The following is a 20,000-nucleotide window of genomic DNA, read 5'->3' as shown; positions in this document are numbered from 1 at the left end:
TCCACCCCTGGGCCTACCAAGCCCTTCCCCTCCACCCCTGGGCCTACCAAGCCCTTCCCCTCCACCCCTGGGCCTACCAAGCCCTTCCCCTCCACCCCTGGGCCTACCAAGCCCTCCCATTTACATTTTACATTTACATTTATGGCATTTAGCAGAAGCCTTTATCCAAAGCAACTTACAACAAGTACATTTGTTTAAGTAAGTGAATCATCTATCCATCTGTCGTCATAAGATAAAGTAATCGATGCTCACACCAGGGGCAATAGGCAGTCGTAATGCCAGAAGTTTTTTCTTTTTTTTCTTTTGTAAATGATTTATTAACAGGGGGACGTGGGGGTGAAGAGGTTTCAAGCTAGTCTGTAAGCATTCTGACTGTAGTGTCCAGTCGGGTGTGACAAAGTGGACAGTTAACGGCAGCAGCACAGATACAGACAGATATCCCGTCTGTGCAGCTGTTAACGGGTGTTTCTGTTTGAGGTATGGGCAGGTTCGTCCCCATTAGTGTTCCCCTCGGCCCCTGGGCCTCCCCAACCTCACACCTGCAGCCTTGCTACAGGATCCATCAACAGAAACATTGCTGGAGTGCTGACTTTCAGTCCCGTGATCTTTTAGACCAAGGCGACTAAATGGATTGAATATTTGCCTCACCACCTCTGGTGTGCAGCAGTGTTCAGTTAGTGGCATCGTAGGGATAGCTGCTGTTAGGACTGAGGTGATGTTTAGGCTCTTCTGGATATGTGAGAATTCTCATTACAGCCCTGGTTTAGTGGTACAGAACATCAAAGGCTGCAGCCAAGAGCGAGCAGTAGGGAGAGAGAGGGAGGGAGAGAGAGGGAGGGTGACAGACACACACTCACTTGGGTACACTTTCTCCCAACAAATGTCAGAGTTTCCCATTCCAATAGGAAGCTTAATGCAAGTAACTTTTGAGGGGTTTAACACAGAGGTTCTTACATTACATTTACATATATGGCATTTTTCTTAGGAATCCTTAATCCTAAATCTTAGGTTCTGAGTTTCTGACAGACAGACGTCTCTCACCAGCCCTGCCATCCACCGCCTCCCCTTAGACACAGGGCTTCAGATGGGCGCTCGGTTTCACCACCAATGCATCTAACTCGGTTAGAGAGGAGGAAATACAGAGCCCTTAGAGCCACAATGGAGGTTAACTGCACTACCAAAAAATCAATAGCACTCTCCTCAGCTTTCAGGATGATATAATATCCATTATCAGAACCCTGGAAGACAGATGCCTGGAAAATTAACCTGATTTGATCACTCACGCAAAAGGTCTATTTCTAGACACAGAGCTTGGTTTCTGATCTATCACGGTATCTTACTCCCATGTTGGTTCCGACCACATCTGTTAGTGGTTTTGGCTGTCAATACCGAAACATGTAACAAGAGACTGGGTCCAGTGTTTTCAGCTGAGGACACCACAGGTGTTGGGGCCTGGGGGTTGTTTTTGGACCGTGGTCTTGGCCCCTCTACCTGACTCGGGGTGCATCTCCATAGTGTGAAGGCGTTTCCTTTCTGCCTCCTCTTCACTGATCTGGATACGGAGGATAATGGTAGCAGTCGTGGAGCTGATTGTGGTCTGTGGAGTGAGTTGGCAGCTGTGCAGATGCAGGACGGGAGCCGCAGGGACAGCTGTGCTAGGCTTGTCTCCCGGTCAAATGGATCTCTCCTGTGTTCCAGGTGATCATCAAAGACACAAGTCTGGTCCTGACTCCGGCCAACATCAAAGCCTACATCCTCATGACTCTCCAGGGACTAGAATATATGCACCACCACTGGATCCTCCACAGGGTGAGGACAAGTTCACACACAAACACACTGGTACTCATGTACTGTATGATGTGAGGTGGTCATGAGGCCTATTGTGTCGGGGATGTGGTTATACCCCCCACCACCCAACCATTTACACGTGTGTGTCATCTGTGGTCTGTGTGTGTGTGTCGTCTAGGATCTGAAGCCCAATAACCTTCTGTTGGATGAGAATGGCGTGCTGAAGCTGGCTGACTTTGGCTTGGCCAAAGCCTTCGGCAGCCCCAACAGAGTCTACACACATCAAGTAGTCACCCGGTCTGTGCTGTGACGTCTGTCGCTGTAATATACCCTGAACTCTTTCTATCCTCTCTCTCTCTCTCTCCTTATCCCTCTCTTTTGTTGTTGGGTTGTGTCTCCCATGTTCTCTTCTTCTTCCTTCTGAATTTGAACGTTTTGGAGGAATGTGTTTTTTTGCTGATAAAAGCGTTGTGTACACCCAGTAGAAACGTCCAACTGACCCCCCCCCTCCTCCTGTCAGGTGGTATCGTTCTCCAGAGCTGCTGTTCGGTGCCAAGATGTATGGAGTAGGTGTCGATATGTGGGCAGTGGGCTGTATCCTCGCAGAGCTGCTCCTCCGGGTACACGCTCACACACTCACGCTCACACACACACGCTCACACACACACGCTCACACACACGCTCACACACACGCTCACACACACGCTCACACACACGCTCACACACACACGCTCACACACACACGCTCACACACACGCTCACACACACACGCTCACACACACACGCTCACACACACACGCTCACACACACGCTCACACACACGCTCACACACACACGCTCACACACACACGCTCACACACACACACACGCTCACACACACGCTCACACTTACGCGCGCCTTACATCGCTAACATTCCTTACCAAACCCACCGCACATTACAGTCCATTCCTGATAAGTGCACTTTGGATGAACACCAGTCAGTTCACCAGTCAGTTCACCAGTCAGTTCACCAGTCAGTTCACCAGTTCAGTTCACCACTCCCAATAATACCTTTTTGTTCCTTTTTCTTTCTACGTGATCCGGTTTTGTACATGTACACACCAGTCCCAAGACACTGCACACATCAGCGGACTTGATACAGACACCTTAGAGGACAGTAAGGTCACTGTGTGTTTGAGCTGAAAGTAACGACCTCTGACTTCCTGTCTTAGTTACCATTCCTAGCAGGAGACTCGGATCTGGACCAGCTGACCAAGATCTTTGAGGCTCTAGGCACGCCCACTGAAGACACCTGGCCTGTGAGTCTCTTCTGTGTGTTTGTGTGCTTGTGACTTCCAAGCTTGTTTAATTCATAATTCCATCCATACATTATGGCTCTCTCTCTGCAGGGTATGAGCAATCTACCAGACTACGTGTCATTTAAGCTGTTTCCTGGTACGCCGCTGGAACACATCTTCACTGCTGCAGGAGATGACCTTCTAGAACTACTACAGGGATTATTCACCTTTAACCCCAGTACACGCATCACCGCCACACAGGTAACACACACAGGCACCGTGTAGATAGAATAACACTGAGACTCATAATGCAGTTGTGCGTGTGTGTGCGTGCGCTTGTGTCCAGTTTCTCTGTTGCCTTGATGGCCGTCCTCTCTGTTACTCAGAGATGGGAATGGGAAACCCCACACAGCAGCTTCTCTCTCTAAACTGTACTGATTCTAAAGCGTAGAAAGCTGATTCCCCTCCTCCCTCTCTAGGCTCTGGGGATGAGGTACTTCAGTAATCGGCCTGGTCCCACCCCAGGTCCCCAGCTCCCCCGTCCCAACTCCTCAGCCGAGGCTCTGAAAGAGAAGGAGAACGTCACTATCGGGATCAAGAGGAAACGAGACGGGCTGGAGCAAAGTAATACACACACATACACACACACACACACACACACACACACAATGGAAATATTTGTCCATCATGATTTCATCACACCCCAGATCACCACATCATCAAGTAGACGACCTCATTGACAGGGTTGTGTTTTACCGTGTTAATCAGTAACTCAGGTCCATGTCTATGAAACTGCAGGGGAGGATTCATCAATAGCTGACCTGTGAATCACTAGTGGTAATAATAACATGGTCAATATTATTCTGGCTGCTCCACTGTTTGGGTGGCACAAATGGGGCCAAATGGGGCCAGCAAATCTGAAAGAAACCCTCACATTCCTACATCCTGTACATTATGTGTCCCTCATAACTGGAATACCACTTGATTCAGATCCTAGTAATTAAAAGGGTGTTGGCAGTATGTATAACTGCAGTTAGACCCCACGACTATATCAGTCACACACACACACACACTTTAAATACATGCTCTCACAGTTTAAAGGGAGGAGACAGACTAGGACCTCAAAATTACTGGGGAGTTCAAAACTTTTCCATTTCCATCTGTGGTTTGGCAACTGTTTGGGTCAACTGAAGTAGTATATTATGCTCAGAGTTCCATTTGAGAAAGAGCCTCCCAATGTTCTTAGTTTAGCTATCAGATGGTTCAGATGGTTTGTTTACTGAATTCACTAACTTTCTTTGTCTGTTTATCTCAGGTGCCATGAAAAAGAAGCTGGTTTTCTGATGGTGTGGGTTAGTTCAGCACCACGACCACCTGGTCCAGTGGGGTCTATTCGAGTGGGTGGAGGTTGTCCCAAACATGGGGCAGATATGAAGCCATCTGAATCAAGATCTGTGGTTAAAGCCAACGTCTACCAGGATTGCGGTCCTGTTCTGTCCAGTTTGGTCAGAAAGTGGTTCTGGTTATTCCTCATTGTAACAATGATGTCTGAGCTCTGTACGGGCATTTCTAGGGAGAACTATTTATGTGACAGAAAAAGAAAACAGATTAATTTCATGTATTTTTTTTTTTTTTTTTTTGTTTCTTTTACGTATGTGATGTGGGGGAATAAATTAGATCTTGTAGATCTTTTGTCTAATATTCTGCTGTGCTGTTTTGTGTCTTTTGGTCTGAGGGAACATGACTTATTGTGATCGGGAGTCTGTGTGTCTGACAGTGAAGAGCTCACTATGAGACAGATAACATCACTCATACTCCTCCCTGTTGAATGTTGAACACAGCTCATACGTGAGACAACACTACTGTATCTCTCTAGAAAGGAAACACATGGAAGTACACACATATTGAACAGTCTACACACTGTTTGGTCTGCGCTATGAATACCCAGAAAAAATAGTATTATGTACACTCAAATCCAGGGGCATGTGTGGACAAAAATATGTTTCCTGTCGTGTGTGTGTGTGTGTGTGTGTGTGTGTGTGTGTGTGTAGCAAGTTGCCTTCAGGGCACACAGTATCACAGCTGTGGTCTGCCACCAGTGTGCCACCTGCAGCAGTGTAAAGCGGTGTCCTGTCCCCGTCCCCTCTCCTTACTCTGCACTGATCTGACACACACTGACAAGTGAGAGCAGATTCCCTGGTGGGCATCACTGCCTTTTTGTTTCACCCTGTTCAGAGTTGCCAGGTCAGTGCAGATGATAGGAATGAGAGGAGACACGGGTGTCCCTGTAGAGGTGGAGAGGTGGAGAGGAGACACGGGTGGCCCTGTAGACTGTAGAGGTGGAGAGGAGACACGGGTGTCCCTGTAGACTAGAGGTGGAGAGGAGGGACTGATACAAGATACAGATATGACACAATTTCCTGTAGTAGAGAATGTCTCTTCTATCCAATTGTATTACAGAACAGTCGGGGTGGAGTTCAGGGGGAGGACATGCCGAGTGATCTATTTATAGAAGAGCTCCACAATACAGTGCTGAAGGGACACAATGGCCATGTGTGGTGCCAATGTGAGTGTGTGTGAAAGTGAGTGAGATGGTGTGTGTGAGGGTGACTGCTGCATCAGATGACAGGGTCACTCAGACACAAAGCAGCACTAACACAGCAGCCTAGTGTGACAGCCTTATCAGCTGTTCTATTAGCTAGCAGACCCATTGTCGATCACGACACTGCACCATCTGTGTGTGAGAGAGAGAGAGAGAGAGAGCAGAGGCGGTGTTTGACAAAGCTCAATCGCTATTTCCTTATCAGTCTGACTCTGGCCTCAATATCACATGATATTGGTTTTCAGTATCACATGATATGAAATTAAATAGAATATGTTGCTTTCGCTCTTGTTAGACAACCTCCAATGACTTTTGCCTCTGGAATCAGAGACTCCTGACCTACTAACCAGAGAGAACCTGTCTACAGCATAATAGGGCTCTCACAAGCCCTACGGGAGTTGAGGGTAGACTAGAAACCAGAGGACCGTGCTGACGTTGGTTTACTGGGCCGTCTGAATGAGGATGAGTGAAGCTTTCAACAGTCTGTAAATATCCAAGTAAATCAGTGCTTCTATGAACACTCGTCCCTCCATCATGGTTCAACTGTCCCAGTTGAGAGTGTAGTAAATATACTTAGATGAAGGAAGGAAGCTGCAGAGGTCCGGATGAGTCAGTTTAATCGTCTTTAATTAATCATAACTTCATCATTACATACCACGGCCAGATGTGGGGGCTCCTGTCCAGTCAATAATGTCCCCCCCTATCTAGTCCAGCCGTTCAGTCTTTTATACAAAAACAGCCTGCTTTGTCTTCCAGATTTGGGCATGGAATTCCCAGGTTCACATTACCCTAAACATTTTTAACCTATACGATGGTGACATTTATAGTTTCCACCAAATAAGGGTATGCCTTTTGGTGCTATTCACAGCCTTAACTAACTAAGACTACCCCCACCACTATCTCTCCTTTACCATCCCCCCAACCTACAGAGGTCAACTGCATGCTGCAACAGTCCAAGGGCATAACCCACTAGGCCTTCTTCTGGTCAGAGCAAAATATACTACAAGAGCTGAGGTTTCCTGTCCCTGACAATACGAAGCCTATATCCTCCCTAGATGTGAAGTAGAGAAGGCTTTACAACCATGACAACATCAGAACTCCCAACAAGCTTCAGTCTTCCCCATTGCTGTGGAAAAGCATACAGCGAAGACTACTTTATCTCATCATAAAGAACCCCTGAAGGCTCCCATGATTTCTTGTTCTTTTTTGTCGGTGTTTTCCCCCGTGATTTCTTGTTCTCTCTTTCTTCTGGCTTTTCTACCAGAATAAACGGACAGTTCTGTGGAAGCTGAACAATGTGACGAAAACGGAAGTGAGTGAGAGATAAAAAAAAAAAAAAAAAGATCGAACACATTCAAAAGACTGTCAGCAGTTATGCGTTTGTACGTCCCGTTGTGTGTAACGCTTTATAACGCTTTATAACACTGTATGTCAGTCTAGATACTGTGGCTCCGAACACAGATTATAGCTCATAGAGGCTTCAGCTGCTTTGTCTGCTCGGTGGTTTAGCAGCTGGCTGGAGCGCCATCACGGTACAGTGGGAGGAGAGAGAGAGGGAGGGGGGGATGAGAGAGAGAGGGAGGGGGGGATGAGAGAGAGAGGGAGGGGGGGATGAGAGAGAGAGGGAGGGGGGGATGAGAGAGAGAGGGAGGGAGGGGGAGGAGAGAGAGAGATAGGGAGGGGGAGGAGAGAGGGAGGGAGGAGAGAGGGAGGGAGGGGGGATAAGAGAGGGAGGGAGGGGGAGGAGAGAGAGAGAGGGAGGGGGAGGAGAGAGAGGGAGAAGGGGGAGGAGAGAGAGGGAGAAGGGGGAGGAGAGAGAGGGAGAAGGGGGAGGAGAGAGAGAGACAGAACCGAGCGGTGGGACAGATACACACGGACTGGTCGCTGTGTTGAGGATTCCACGAAGAAATACGAAAACGTCTGTCCAGAAGTGGAAAAGTAGACAAGATTTTTGGAGAGAGGATCGAGCAGCATCGCAGGATGTGTACTCCGTGCTGCATCTCCCAGGTGAGGAAACACCAAGGTTTATTCTACAGGCGGTACGGTATAATATCTCTGTTTGACCGTCGTTTCTGGAGCTAACCGCCAGCAGGAGAGGAGAGAGGAGAGGAGAGGAGCAGCCAGCTGTGCTAAGCCAGTTTTCCACTCCTTAATTTGCCTCCCCTCGCTAACAATTTACACTCCAGTAGAATACATCTTCTATAATAAAGCCTATTCTATTTTGATAAATGGTTGAATGAAAAAGGGCTTTGGCTCTCGGAGATGTTACACCGGACCCAGAAGCTAGCGGCTATCTGAGTCATTTGCGGTGGATCTTCAGATCCGCGTTTAGTGTCGGAGTTGAACACCGTCAAAAGTCTGACAACCACCGTGGATTTATCACTTCTGTCCAGAACTAGCAACGTAGTTCCCTGTTGAGTAATCAATCAACGCGATCATGTTTATCGTGTGTGTGTGTGTGTGTGTGTGTGTGTGTGTGTGTGTGTGTGTGTGTGTGTGTGTGTGTGTGTGTGTGTGTGTGTGTGTGTGTGTGAGTGTGTGAGTGAGTGAGAGATATCTTTCGGCACCGGCTTGAGTCCGTCCCGTCCGACCAGAGATCTGACAGGCGGTGCGGTTCTGATGGGTTTTGCCGTCTCTCCTCTCCTTTCCTCTCCTGGTGGGGAGAGATTAGCGTGTCTCCCCGTCCCACCCTAACCGCTCAAACGATCAACGGCTGAGTTTCACCAAAGAACCTATCCGGTTTAATCCAACACACATACCCTGACTGTGAGGAGCAGAACAACAATAAGTTTACAGTGAAGTTCTAACAATTCCATTACAACATAATTTGTTGGAAATAACCGCATTTCGGAAAATAAATGGCTCCTAACCCTAATACACTCGATGGAATTATACTGTAGTTTTCATGGAATACTTGGATTGCATATCCATTGTGGTGGAGTTAATCAGGAGCCCTAACTTCAGCTACCCAAAAGGACTCCGCCATGGCCATCATGTGGAAACAAAGCTTTAGAGGGTTGGGAGTTGGGAGGCTACTGAGGGGGTTCTGATCCAGAGGAATTTAATTATAAGGACACATCCCTCATCCAGCAAGCGTAGGGAGGGCCAGGGGTCATTCCTCTACCGCACCCAATGAATAAAGGAAATGAATGAATCTTTGTGAGTGTGTGTGTGTTTATGTATGATTAGGCTGGGATTAGCAGGAAATGAAGCACAAACACTTGTCCTTCTACTCTGGCCATACGATGATCCTGTCAGGGACCCCCATTAGCTTTGTCCCCATCTCTGTGTGTTTTTGGATTGTGTGTGTGTGTCCTGCTTTGTGTGTGTGTGTGTGTGTGTGGTCGGCGGGTGGTCTGTTAATTTCCCCTCTGAGCTGAATGTGGGAGCTTGGCTGTTTGGAATAGATCAGTGGACAGGCACAGACGCAGGATTGGACAGCCGTGTTCTAGCTGGCTGGGGATCTGTGGGCGGGGCTAAGAAGTGAGTGCTTGGGGTTGGGGAGCCGCAGGCTGGATCACAGGATGAGGAGCAGGAGAGAGGCCAAGGGGCAGTATTAGGCCAAGGGGCAGTATTAGGCCTAGGGGCAGTATTAGGCCAAGGGGCAGTATTAGGCCTAGGGGCAGTATTAGGCCAAGGGGCAGTATTAGGCCAAGGGGCAGTATTAGGCCTAGGGCAGTATTAGGCCAAGGGGCAGTATTAGGCCAAGGGGCAGTATTAGGCCTAGGGGCAGTATTAGGCCAAGGGGCAGTATTAGGCCAAGGGGCAGTATTAGGCTGAGATGCTGTTATCACAACGCTGACTGAACACTCACCTGACGCTGACTGAACACTCACCTGACGCTGACTGAACACTCACCTGACGCTGACTGAACACTCACCTGACGCTGACTGAACACTCACCTGACGCTGACTGAACACTCACCTGACGCTGACTGAACACTCACCTGACGCTGACTGAACACTCACCTGACGCTGACTGAACACTCACCTGACGCTGACTGACCAACATGGCCTCAGCTTTTACTCCCAGCTGGGTAGAGGCTGGTAATGTCTAAGGTAAGGTAATGTCTAGGGTAAGGTAATGTCTAAGGTAAGGTAATGTCTAAGGTAAGGTAATGTCTAAGGCAAGGTAATGTCTAAGGTAAGGTAATGTCTAGGGTAAGGTAATGTCTAGGGTAAGGTAATGTCTAAGGTAAGGTAATGTCTAAGGTAAGGTAATGTCTAAGGTAAGGTAATGTCTAAGGTAAGGTAATGTCTAGGGTAAGGTAATGTCTAAGGTAAGGTAATGTCTAGGGTAAGGTAATGTCTAAGGTAAGGTAATGTCTAGGGTAAGGTAATGTCTAAGGTAAGGTAATGTCTAGGGTAAGGTAATGTCTAGGGTAAGGTAATGTCTAAGGTAAGGTAATGTCTAAGGTAAGGTAATGTCTAAGGTAAGGTAATGTCTAGGGTAAGGTAATGTCTAAGGTAAGGTAATGTCTAAGGTAAGGTAATGTCTGGGACAGAGAGGCCTGATCTTGGAACAGGGGTTATGGGCTGAAGTAGCACATTTACAGTGGGGACTCTAGTTTCTCAGAGTACTGGCGGGAAAAATATTTAATCCAGTCATTTGGGTGGACTGTCCCTTAAAGCCCATCTGACTGGATGAGAACACAAGGGTGTGTGTGTGTGTGTGTGTGTGTGTGTGTGTGTGTGTGTGTGTGTGTGTGTGTGTGTGTGTGTGTGTGTGTGTGTGTGTGTGTGTGTGTGTGTGTGTGTGTGTGTGTGTGTGTGTGTGTGTATATGGGGGGGGGGGGGGTTGTTGAATGCTGAGCCCCTGATCAAAGGCCAGGAGGTGTTGTCTGATTTGGGCCCTAAACTGCATCATACCAAATGCAGCCATTAGAGTTGACTTTACTTCAGCCCAATTATTCTTTAATCAAACACTTGTTTGTCACTAGATTGGAAGTCCACTGTGCTGTAGAAAGGAGAGGGTGATGTACAGTACTTACAGTGTACTAACGTACGTGGGGGAATTTTGGCAAATCTTTCGCCACAATCCTAGTTCTTAGAATCTCTGGCTGCTGTTGTGGAAATTCTCCGCAGTGGTATTTCAGCAAAGGTGAGATTCAAGAGTCCATGGTCTGGTTAAGCCACAATATACGTCCTTTATTATACTTGCAAGCAGAGACACACAACCAGACAGAATTCAGTGAAATCTCTAAAGCAGCACAGCAACTTTCCTTCTTTATAGGACAGGGGTAGGGGTGTTGAGGGTTGGGACATATCGTGTCAATAACAGGAGACACAAGTACTGTTTTCTCCCATTGTCTATTTTAAACCCCATTTTGCCCAGTAACAGTGTCAGCAAATGTCCACAACCTGTCTTACCATAAGGGCAAGGCCTAGCACATGCTTATAAGGCATACCGCAGTATTCTGTCTAAAACATTTCTATCAATAATATTTCTATCACACTGCTATGATTTATGGGCCAGAGCCAGGGATTGTGATAGAGAGAAGGGTCCTCCCTCGGAGCCGAGAATCACCCATGCCTCTGATCAGGGGGGTGTTTGGGTTTGGGTCAGGAGAGAGATACCATAAGGCTAAGCTGTCGTGTGTGTGTGTGTGTGTGTGTGTGTGTGTGTGTGTGTGTGTGTGTGTGTGTGTGTGTGTGTGTGTGTGTGTGTGTGTGTGTGTGTGTGTGTGCGCGTGCGCGTGCGCGTGTGCGCGTTTTTCAGCGGAGATGGTCAGGTTGTGATTGTTGAATTGTGGGTAGTCTGATGAAACCCAGTGAAATGCCCATCTGCTGTAAAAGTGTGGGAATGGATTCAGCTGAGAGAGAGAGGGAGAGATGGAGAGATGGAGAGAGGGAGAGATGGAGAGAGGGAGAGAGGGAGAGACGGAGGATTCTACCAGAGAAGAGAGCAAGGGAGGGAAACTATTCTATGCTACATTCTGTATCGTTATTCTACGAGACGTCAAGTCTTCAGTTGAACTATTTCATCATGCCACATGCCAACCAGCACCAACACAACACACATTCTCAACCCAGGTTTGACCCAGTGCTCCAGCACAGGAGGGGAGACACAGACACAGACACAGACACACACAATATTTTCATGTGTGCACTCATCGAACATTCAATAGCCTAGGTCTAAATAAATAATAAAGAAAAAAAAGAAAAAGCTCCACTACACGTTGAAGTCTGATCTGAATCTTAAACATTCTCAGGCTTGTGAGGGTAAAGTGAAACAGGCCTGTGTTTTAAACATGGCTTGGCATGCCACTGAAACAGATCTGATAGGACCATGTGTTTTGACAGGAGGACATTCTTTCTCCTCCCTTCCCCTCGTGTTGTGTAACTTTGTTTCAGCTTGTTGGGTTTCCTCTGTGTGCTTCTGTCTCTGGAGGGATGTGGGCTGATGTTGCTCAGGACGACTTCCCTGTAATTGTCTTTCTCCCTCTCTCTCTCATACTCTCTGTCTCCTGTCTGTCTCCCCGCCTTTGTTTTTCACACTGTTTAGTGTAGCTAGGGGCTGTGATAGAAGGTGTGTGTGTGTCTGTGTGTCTTTGTGTGTGTGTGTGTGTGTGAGAAACAGTGCTGTGATACATTTTTGCAGTGTGTTCTCAGCTGCCTAGCTATACAGACAATGAAGCAGCTGTCAGTCAGGACATGAAGGGGAGTGGAGAAGGTCTCCTCGACTCTAACCCTACTGGTTCCTGTGTGTGTGTGTGTGTGTGTGTGTGTGTATGGCTGTTCCCTCTCTCCTTCTCTTTCTCTTTCTCTTTCTCTCCTCTCCTGTGGCGCTCGCTCCCTCCTTCCTGACAAAGCCGTGGGTAACCTGAGAGAGGGGGTGGGACAGGTAGTTTCGGCTGAATCGTCACGCTTTGTTTTTCTGCTGATGTGAAGTTGTCCCATTGTGATGCATGCAGCTGAGAATCCGCACCATGTGCTCTAACCCACGGAGCCATGGGAACCAGGTTGTATTAACAGCTGCTTGTTGTGGGGTTCAGGTGGAAAGTCTGTCTGTGCCTGAATCACCATGTTGTGAGTGTGAGTGAGTGAGTGTGTGTGTGTGTGTGTGTGTGTGTGTGTGTCTGCTCTCTTACTCCCATCTGATAAGATGAGGTCATCCTGACTCAGTTCTCCTGATTAGCCTCTTTTGCACTCAGTTCAACCCGCCTCTCCTCCCCTCTGTCTGCCTGTCTGTCTGTCTGTCTGTCTGTCTGTCTGTCTGTCTGTCTGTCTGTCTGTCTGTCTGCCTGCCTGTCTGTCTGTCTGTCTGTCTGTCTGTCTGCCTGCCTGTCTGTCTGTCTGTCTCTGTTCGCCCCGTGTGTCTGTCTGTCTGTCTGTCTGTCTGTCTGTCTGTCTGTCTCTGTTCGCCCCGTGTGTCTGTCTGCCTGTCTGTCTGTCTGTCTGTCTGCCTGCCTGTCTGTCTGTCTGTCTCTGTTCGCCTCGTGTGTCTGGGTCCTTGGTTGGCTGTATGTTCTAAGATAACATTCTCTGTTCCCCGTCCTGATTGGCCTGTATTCTGCTTGTTGTTTTGCATCTGTGTGACCTATTTCTGCTGTGTGTGCATGTGTGTGTTTGATCTCCTCTGTTTCCTTTGTGTTTCCTGTGTGTGTGTGTGTGTGTGTGTGTGTGTGTGTGTGCAGTCTTTCATCAGGCCCAGGGTTGACTATCTGAAGCTGCAAGGCAGAGCAGGAGAGGACTTAATGATTATTGTAAACAAAGACACAAACCATGGGCTACAGCTGGGGGGGGGGGGGTGGTCTTACCCTGCTGTCATCCAGAGTGAAGGTAAATTAAGAGTGTTTATTTCAAATTACCCATTGTCTCTAAAGAGGGGGTTTAGTCTTGAATGGTATTTGTGTTCATTTCCTGATTGTAGCCTAGCCCTGCTGTTCTGTTCACTCATATACAGAGCTCTCCCCCGTAGCAGGATCCGGAGGAGAAGGAGGGAGGGAGGGAGAGAGAGGGAGGGAGGGAGAGAGAAAGAGAGAGAGATGTCTTTGTCTCTCGAGGATCCCAGCGTTGCCACAGTGTGTGTGTGGGGGTGGGGGTGGGGGGGTGGTGGGGCAGCTGTGTGTCATTGGGTGCTTTTTATAGTAAATAGGCAAGTTGGTGACCTAGCCATGCCTACTTCCCCACAGGCTGGGAGGCCTGGTTAGGCTGGTGGTCAGTGGGCAGTCAGGGCTGAGAGGTGGCATTGGGTTTGAGGGAGGGAAGGAAGTTATTATGGTAAGCTGGTAGAGTGAAGGGTTAGGATGGGTGGCGGGGTGTTTAATATGGTCTAACTGGGGGGTGCAGTTCAAACCACCTGTTTTGACATGGTAGGAGGATGGGGGGGGGGGGGGGGTTGAGGTTGTTGAGGAAGGGGGGGGGGGGGGGGTTGGGGTTGTCGAGGAGCGGGGGGGTTGGGGTTGTCGAGGAAGGGGGGGGGTTGTGCTGGTAGGGGAGGGCTAGCGTTGGTTGCCTCGGTTACCCTTTTGTCTCTGTGCGCTGTGGAATGCCTCAGTAGCCATTCTCCGTCCTGCAGCTCCACGGGGCTGTGTAGTTACCCCCTCACTGTGCATTCCTCTGGGTCAGGACCGGTCTTTACACAACACACAGGGGGCTCCATTAGATTAGCTAATCAGATGAACACACTCCACTCTAAAGAGATCTTAACACCCCCACAATTCTAATTCATCTTTTCTCCTGACTTGAATCTGTTGTGTGTCTAATTAATTACTCATTCGATTAGTGCCAATGTGGGCGCATCTGAGACAAAGGGAGATGCTGGCTCCTTAGTCCTGTCTGCCCCCCCCCACCCACCCACCCCCGCTTAGATTAGCATTAGATAAAGAAGGATTAGACAGATGTTTTAGTCTTTGAAGTTCATTCAGCTGTACTCACTAGGAAGAATTCCGTTTTGTTCCCAGTGTTCTGTGCCATACTCTTAGTTTTGGGGTTTCCTGTCACTGACTAATCCTCCCTCATCATGTCACTCTGGCTTTAACATATTTCCCCCCGTCGCCCCCCCAGCCCTAGACCAATCAGAGAAGGGTTCTCCTGTAGGCCCCCCCGGCCCTAGACCAATCAGAGAAGGGTTCTCCTGTAGGCCCCCCGGCCCTAGACGCTTCTCCTGTAGGTGTGAAAGCATAACTGTGGAAACTCCATCCCAGCCTGTGACACTGGGAACTCAGACTGTGTCTGTCAGCTCATTCATGGTTTCGGTCACGAGGGGTTGCCTACCCCCACTCTCACTCTCTCTCTCTCTCTCTCTCTCTCTCTCTCTCTCTCACTCTCACTCTCTATCATTCTCTCTTTCTCTCTCTTGCTCTTCTTCCCAAAGTAAGTGAAGACAGACACTGAAGCCTTTCTGCTCTCTATACCACACACACACACACACACACACTGAAGCCTCTGTTCTCCCTGAGGAGCTGTCATAGGGAGAAGAGCTCTGCGTTCGTAAGGAGAGGCCTTGTGTTCTATTTCAGAATGAGAGGACTGGATAATTATACGCTGAGAAGAAGCCTCTCCAGCTACTCCACCCTCCTCGTAAATGTACAGAACACACACACCCTCCTACTGTAAGCCTCCCAGTCACCAGGCCTATATACAACACACACACACACACAGCTGTGGTTATGGTGGGTTTGCACTGAGCTTAAATTCTAACTGACTGGGGGACAGAATCCAACCTGTTTTTCGTATCCCTCCTGTTTCGATGCCCTCCCGTATTGAGAGGAACTCTCCAGTCTCTCCTGCTCTCTCCAGTCTGTGACTGCGTGTGTAGTCTGTGTTGTGATTTCAGATGTGCTTTAAGCCTGGTCTAAGCCTGGTCTAAGCCTGGTCTAAGCCTGTGTCTGTTGCGGTTGAAATCTAGGGTAACCACTCTGTACTTATGGCTCTTTGGAGATGAGGTTCAAGAAATAAAGTCTTGCAATGCCACAATATGAGTGAAGTGTTTATTAAATGCTTGCAAGCATGAGACACACACAGAACAGCAGCCCAGTAAAGGTCTGAGCAGTAGTTCAGCGCAAGACCGAAGACGCAGCTTCAGAGTTCCCCTTTTCGGGGGTGTGTGTGCGGGGGTGTGTGTGTGTGTGTGTGTGTGTGTGTGTGTGTGTGTGTGTGTGTTGTGCGAGTGATGCTTTGGTTCTGCTGCCTAGAAGTAGTTATGTTTTATGATATATGTGTATAATAATGTCCCGTCCCGTCCCCCCCCCAGCTGGCATGCTGTTGTGGCACAGCAGCTTGTTCCTGTTGCTGTGGCTGCTGTCCGAAGATCAAGCAGTCCACGGGAACGCGCTTCATGTACGCCCTCTACTTCCTCCTGGTCACCATCATCTGCGTCATCATGATGTCACCCACCGTCGAGCAGGAAATGAAAGACCACGTGAGTATGACCGCTTCTGAGTGATGAAGGGAGGGGAGGAGAGGAGAGGAGTGATAAGGGGAGGAGAGGAGAGGGGAGGAGGAGAGGATAGGAGAGGAGAGGAGAGGGGGAGGGGAGGAGAGGTTAACAAACTAACGGTAGGTTAGTTTATTAGGAGAGCTCCAGCGGAGTCTGGAATTGTTTGGATGCCCTGTAAGAAAAGCTTCACTGGCAGAGCAGAGCAGAGCAGAGCAGAGCACACAGGAATGGACGTAGCTGCTGGGGTTTCCTGTGTGTAATTCCAGGGTTGCAATGGCCTAGTTAACAATCTACAGTCTCCCGCAGAGCAGAGCAAAGCAGAGCAGGACTCACCACAGACTCACCACAGACTCTAACTACTGACTCAATGTGCCTTAATGCCCTGCTTCTCTCAACACCACAGAGTCAGTGCTACAGGGAGAGTCAGTGCTACAGGGAGGCTCTGATTCTGTCAGGGTCATATTACAGTAAACAGTATGGTGAAAGCAACAGTCCCTGCTGCACAGCTCAGCCAGGACCCAGGTGTGAAGGAGACTGTACTCCGGGTAATTCACTCTCAGCCGACTCCACAACGCCTGTCTGGCATTGGGAGATGACTACTAACCCTAACCCTAACCCTGACTACTAACCCTAACCCTAACCCTAACCCGGCTCTGCCTGGGAGATGACTACTAACCCTAACCCTAACCCTTACCCTAACCCTAACCCTAGCCCTAGCCCTAACCCTAACCCGGCTCTGCCTGGGAGATGACTACTAACCCTAACCCTAACCCTTACCCTAACCCTAACCCTAGCCCTAGCCCTAACCCTAACCCGGCTCTGCCTGGGAGATGACTACTAACCCTAACCCTAGCCCTAATCCTAACCCTAGCCCTAGCCCTAACCCTAACCCGGCTCTGCCTGGGAGATGACTACTAACCCTAACCCTAACCCTAACCCTGACCCTAACCCTAGCCCGGCTCTGCCTGGGAGATGACTACTAACCCTAACCCTGACCCTTACCCTAACCCTTACCCTAACCCTAACCCTAACCCTAACCCGGCTCTGCCTGGGAGATGACCACTAACCCTGACCCTAACCCTAGCCCTGACCCTAACCCTGACCCTGACCCTGACCCTGACCCTAACCCTAGCCCTAACCCTGACCCTAACCCGGCTCTGCCTGGATTGTTAAAGGGACAGTAACCTTGTGGTGGAAATCAAACCGAGTTTCATAAATTCTTGGAGAGAAACAGACAACTGTCTTTGTGTTATTTATTGTTAATCAAACAGCGACCACAGATACAGAATAAGTCACACTGCAGTATGGATCAGAGTAGCACTGTAGGCTGTCTGACAAAGAGCAGCACAAACACAGAGATATTAATACAAACTAGATAAGAAAAGTGCGTACAAAGCATTAATACATTTGGTGCAGAGAAAAGGGAGTACGGCCTTGAAAACTAGCCTTGTGGATTCACGTCTGTGTGTGGCGAGTTCAGATAGGAACTTGCCTGTTTGTCACATTACCAGAATAGGAGTTGTTTTTCTTCTTTTCTCACAGATATTATCTAAGGATACATTTGTAAATTTCCTTCACAAACCTCAGACTGGCAGCCTTGCCGTGACGGGCCCGTGTGTGGCTGCAGGGGGGATCTGCTGTACTGAGGGAACAGTTAGCTGGGAGTTGAACAGCTAGCTGTCTTCAGTTTCCACTGTGAAAAAAATGGCAAATGCGTGTCCTAGCTTAGCTTACCAGTGGATCCACCCAGTGCTTTGTCCCGAGGTCTCTACCGGACTGTGTCTGAGCTTGAGTTTCTCTTTTGTTGCTGAATTGAGGTGAACAGGGGAATGATACTGTCTGATAGTCTTATGTCTTCTAACAGTGTCAGTGTCTGCGTCTGCGGTGAGTGGTTGAGTCACCCAGTGTGAGCGGGTCAGGGTGTAGTCAGGAGTGTGTCAGAGTTCGGGTCATGGCGTGGTTCTTGTTGTTGTTGTTGGAGATGTTATCAGTATCCCTCTAATGCTGGCTAGCTGTCTGTTCTCTTGCTTTATTCTTCTTGGTCCTGTCGAAACATTTGAACGAAAGGAGATTGAGAAATCTACAAAACACAGCCGGCTTAAGCCTTTGGGTTCTGTGGCCGGGTCCATGTCATGTTACAAGATAAAGGCAGGGCAAAGTGAGATGTTGTCTCTCCTTCCCTGCAATGGCGTTTTTCAAGCAGGGAATCAGACTGCGTTACCATGACGCTGAAAGAACGGCGAAGCAGAGTGATTTCCCCTTCTCGGCTTCTCCCTCCGTCCACCTGTGTCTACAGAGCAGAGCAGAGCAGACTCCCTGCTGTGGATCTCCATGTGCGACTGGAGCCCTGGAAAAGGCCCATCCAGGCACAAAATGGCTGCCGTTTGCCTCACGTGAAGCCTGCTGAGAACAGCACAGTACACACACTCACACACACTCTCTCACACACACACACACACACACCGCGCAGTGGGTAGTCCAAGCTAAGAGAGCAGCCATTGTGAGTGAGAGAGCAATGCTCTTTTCTGTGTAGATTTACAGCAGTCACAATCAGCCAGCCCCTTTTCCTCTTAATCACAACACTATGGACATGCTAATATGTCCTTCACACCAGACAAAAGATACAAAAAAACCTGCCCTTTGCTTCCCCACTGCTCCGTTTCCTATAGAAACACAGCTATGACAACTCAATCCAGTCAGGACAGCTTTTTCAGCTCCGACTTCAATAGGAAACGTTCTCAGTCTCTCATTATGAAATAGTTTTTATAGAGGCAGTCTCCACAAATGTGGTTTAACAGCTCTTTTGATTTCTTACAGAATTTACTCCAGTGACTCTTGCTCTGGTTTGCTGGCTTTTCCCCCTCTCTCTCTCTCTTTCTCTCTCTCTCTCTCTCCCTCTGTCCTTTTTTTCTCTCTGAAAGGGGGGCGGTTAATTTATTCATCCCTGTCTTTGTTTGTGTACACTGACAGTTGGTTCTAAAGCCTCAGTACCAGGCCGGTTGAGAGCGGGGGAAGAAAGAGGGGTTGGTGGAGAGAAAGAGGGGTTGGTGGAGAGAAAGAGGGGTTGGTGTCGCTGCCTGTCCCTTCTTTCTGCTTGTTTAGAGGCGTGACACTCAGCATAGACCCTATTAGGCCCTTTCTCTAAGGACCAGCACTAGTAAACAGACATGCTTTTTAACATTGGTGGTCCATTTGACCATATCAGTGCTAACCCCCAGTTTTTAATCCCATGTTTAACATTGTCACGTGTGTGTGTGTGTGTGTGTGTGTGTGTGTGTGTGTGTGTGTGTGTTAGATCCCGTTCTACAGTGACCTGTGTGAGAAGCTGAAGGCCGGGGAGAACTGTAAGACTCTGGTGGGTTACTCCGCCGTCTACAAGGTCTGCTTCGGGATGGCCTGCTTCTTCTTCTTCTTCTTCATCTTCACGCTACGAGTCAACAACAGCACTGGCTGCAGGGCTGCCATACACAACGGGTGTGTGTGTGTGTGTGTGTGTGTGTGTGTGTGTGTGTGTGTGTGTGTGTGTGTGTGGTGTCAGTGAATTGATGGAATGCTCTCTCTCTCCCTGTCCAGGTTCTGGTTCCCGAAGTTCATAGCTCTGATGGCCTGCTGTGTAGGAGGCTTCTTCCTCCCAGACCAGGACACCTTTCTGGAAGGTACACACTCACATCTGTCCCCAGTCCAACCCTAAGCCAGAAGCCCAAACCCACCCCAGCCCAGTTCTCTCTGGTCATGTCCTCCTCACAGTATCTCCCCCCTCCTCTAAGCCCCTTCCTCTATCTCTCTCTCACACTCTTCCTTCCTCCCTTTCCCTCAGTTAATCGCCCTCTGCACTTAATTTATGACTATGAACCTTGGGAATTCTGCCTCTGGGAAGTTTGCAACCAAGTGCCCCAGTCCCCTCAGCTCCATTGTGGAAATGAGTTTGAATTTCCTCATGAGAGAGAGA

At 48.8% G+C, this 20,000-nt stretch overlaps 2 protein-coding genes across 3 annotated transcripts in view; both read left to right on the top strand.

Moving 5' to 3' along the window:
* The window catches only part of cdk7 (cyclin-dependent kinase 7), a 6,704-nt gene extending 1,937 nt beyond the window's left edge, over positions 1-4,767 (top strand). Inside the window, exons 6-12 of the mRNA XM_083673180.1 lie at positions 1,699-1,809; positions 1,967-2,085; positions 2,309-2,408; positions 3,001-3,087; positions 3,178-3,327; positions 3,546-3,690; positions 4,382-4,767. Coding sequence (XP_083529306.1) covers positions 1,699-1,809; positions 1,967-2,085; positions 2,309-2,408; positions 3,001-3,087; positions 3,178-3,327; positions 3,546-3,690; positions 4,382-4,410 — 741 coding nt within the window. The 3' untranslated portion in view covers positions 4,411-4,767. The remainder of the gene's footprint in view (positions 1-1,698; positions 1,810-1,966; positions 2,086-2,308; positions 2,409-3,000; positions 3,088-3,177; positions 3,328-3,545; positions 3,691-4,381) is intronic.
* A 2,772-nt stretch (positions 4,768-7,539) lies between these two features.
* serinc5 (serine incorporator 5) overlaps positions 7,540-20,000 on the top strand; it is an 18,410-nt gene continuing 5,949 nt past the window's right edge. For both annotated transcript variants that reach the window (XM_083673175.1, XM_083673174.1), the window contains exons 1-4: positions 7,540-7,675; positions 15,866-16,033; positions 19,347-19,525; positions 19,625-19,707. In XM_083673175.1, the coding sequence (XP_083529301.1) occupies positions 7,649-7,675; positions 15,866-16,033; positions 19,347-19,525; positions 19,625-19,707 (457 nt within the window). In that variant the 5' untranslated portion in view covers positions 7,540-7,648. The remainder of the gene's footprint in view (positions 7,676-15,865; positions 16,034-19,346; positions 19,526-19,624; positions 19,708-20,000) is intronic.

This window comes from Argentina silus, assembly GCF_951799395.1.
Source record: "Argentina silus genome assembly, chromosome: 7".
Taxonomy (NCBI): Eukaryota; Metazoa; Chordata; class Actinopteri; order Argentiniformes; family Argentinidae; genus Argentina; species Argentina silus.
Note: the sequence above shows the minus strand (reverse complement) of the source record. Positions and strands in the feature narration are given on the sequence as shown.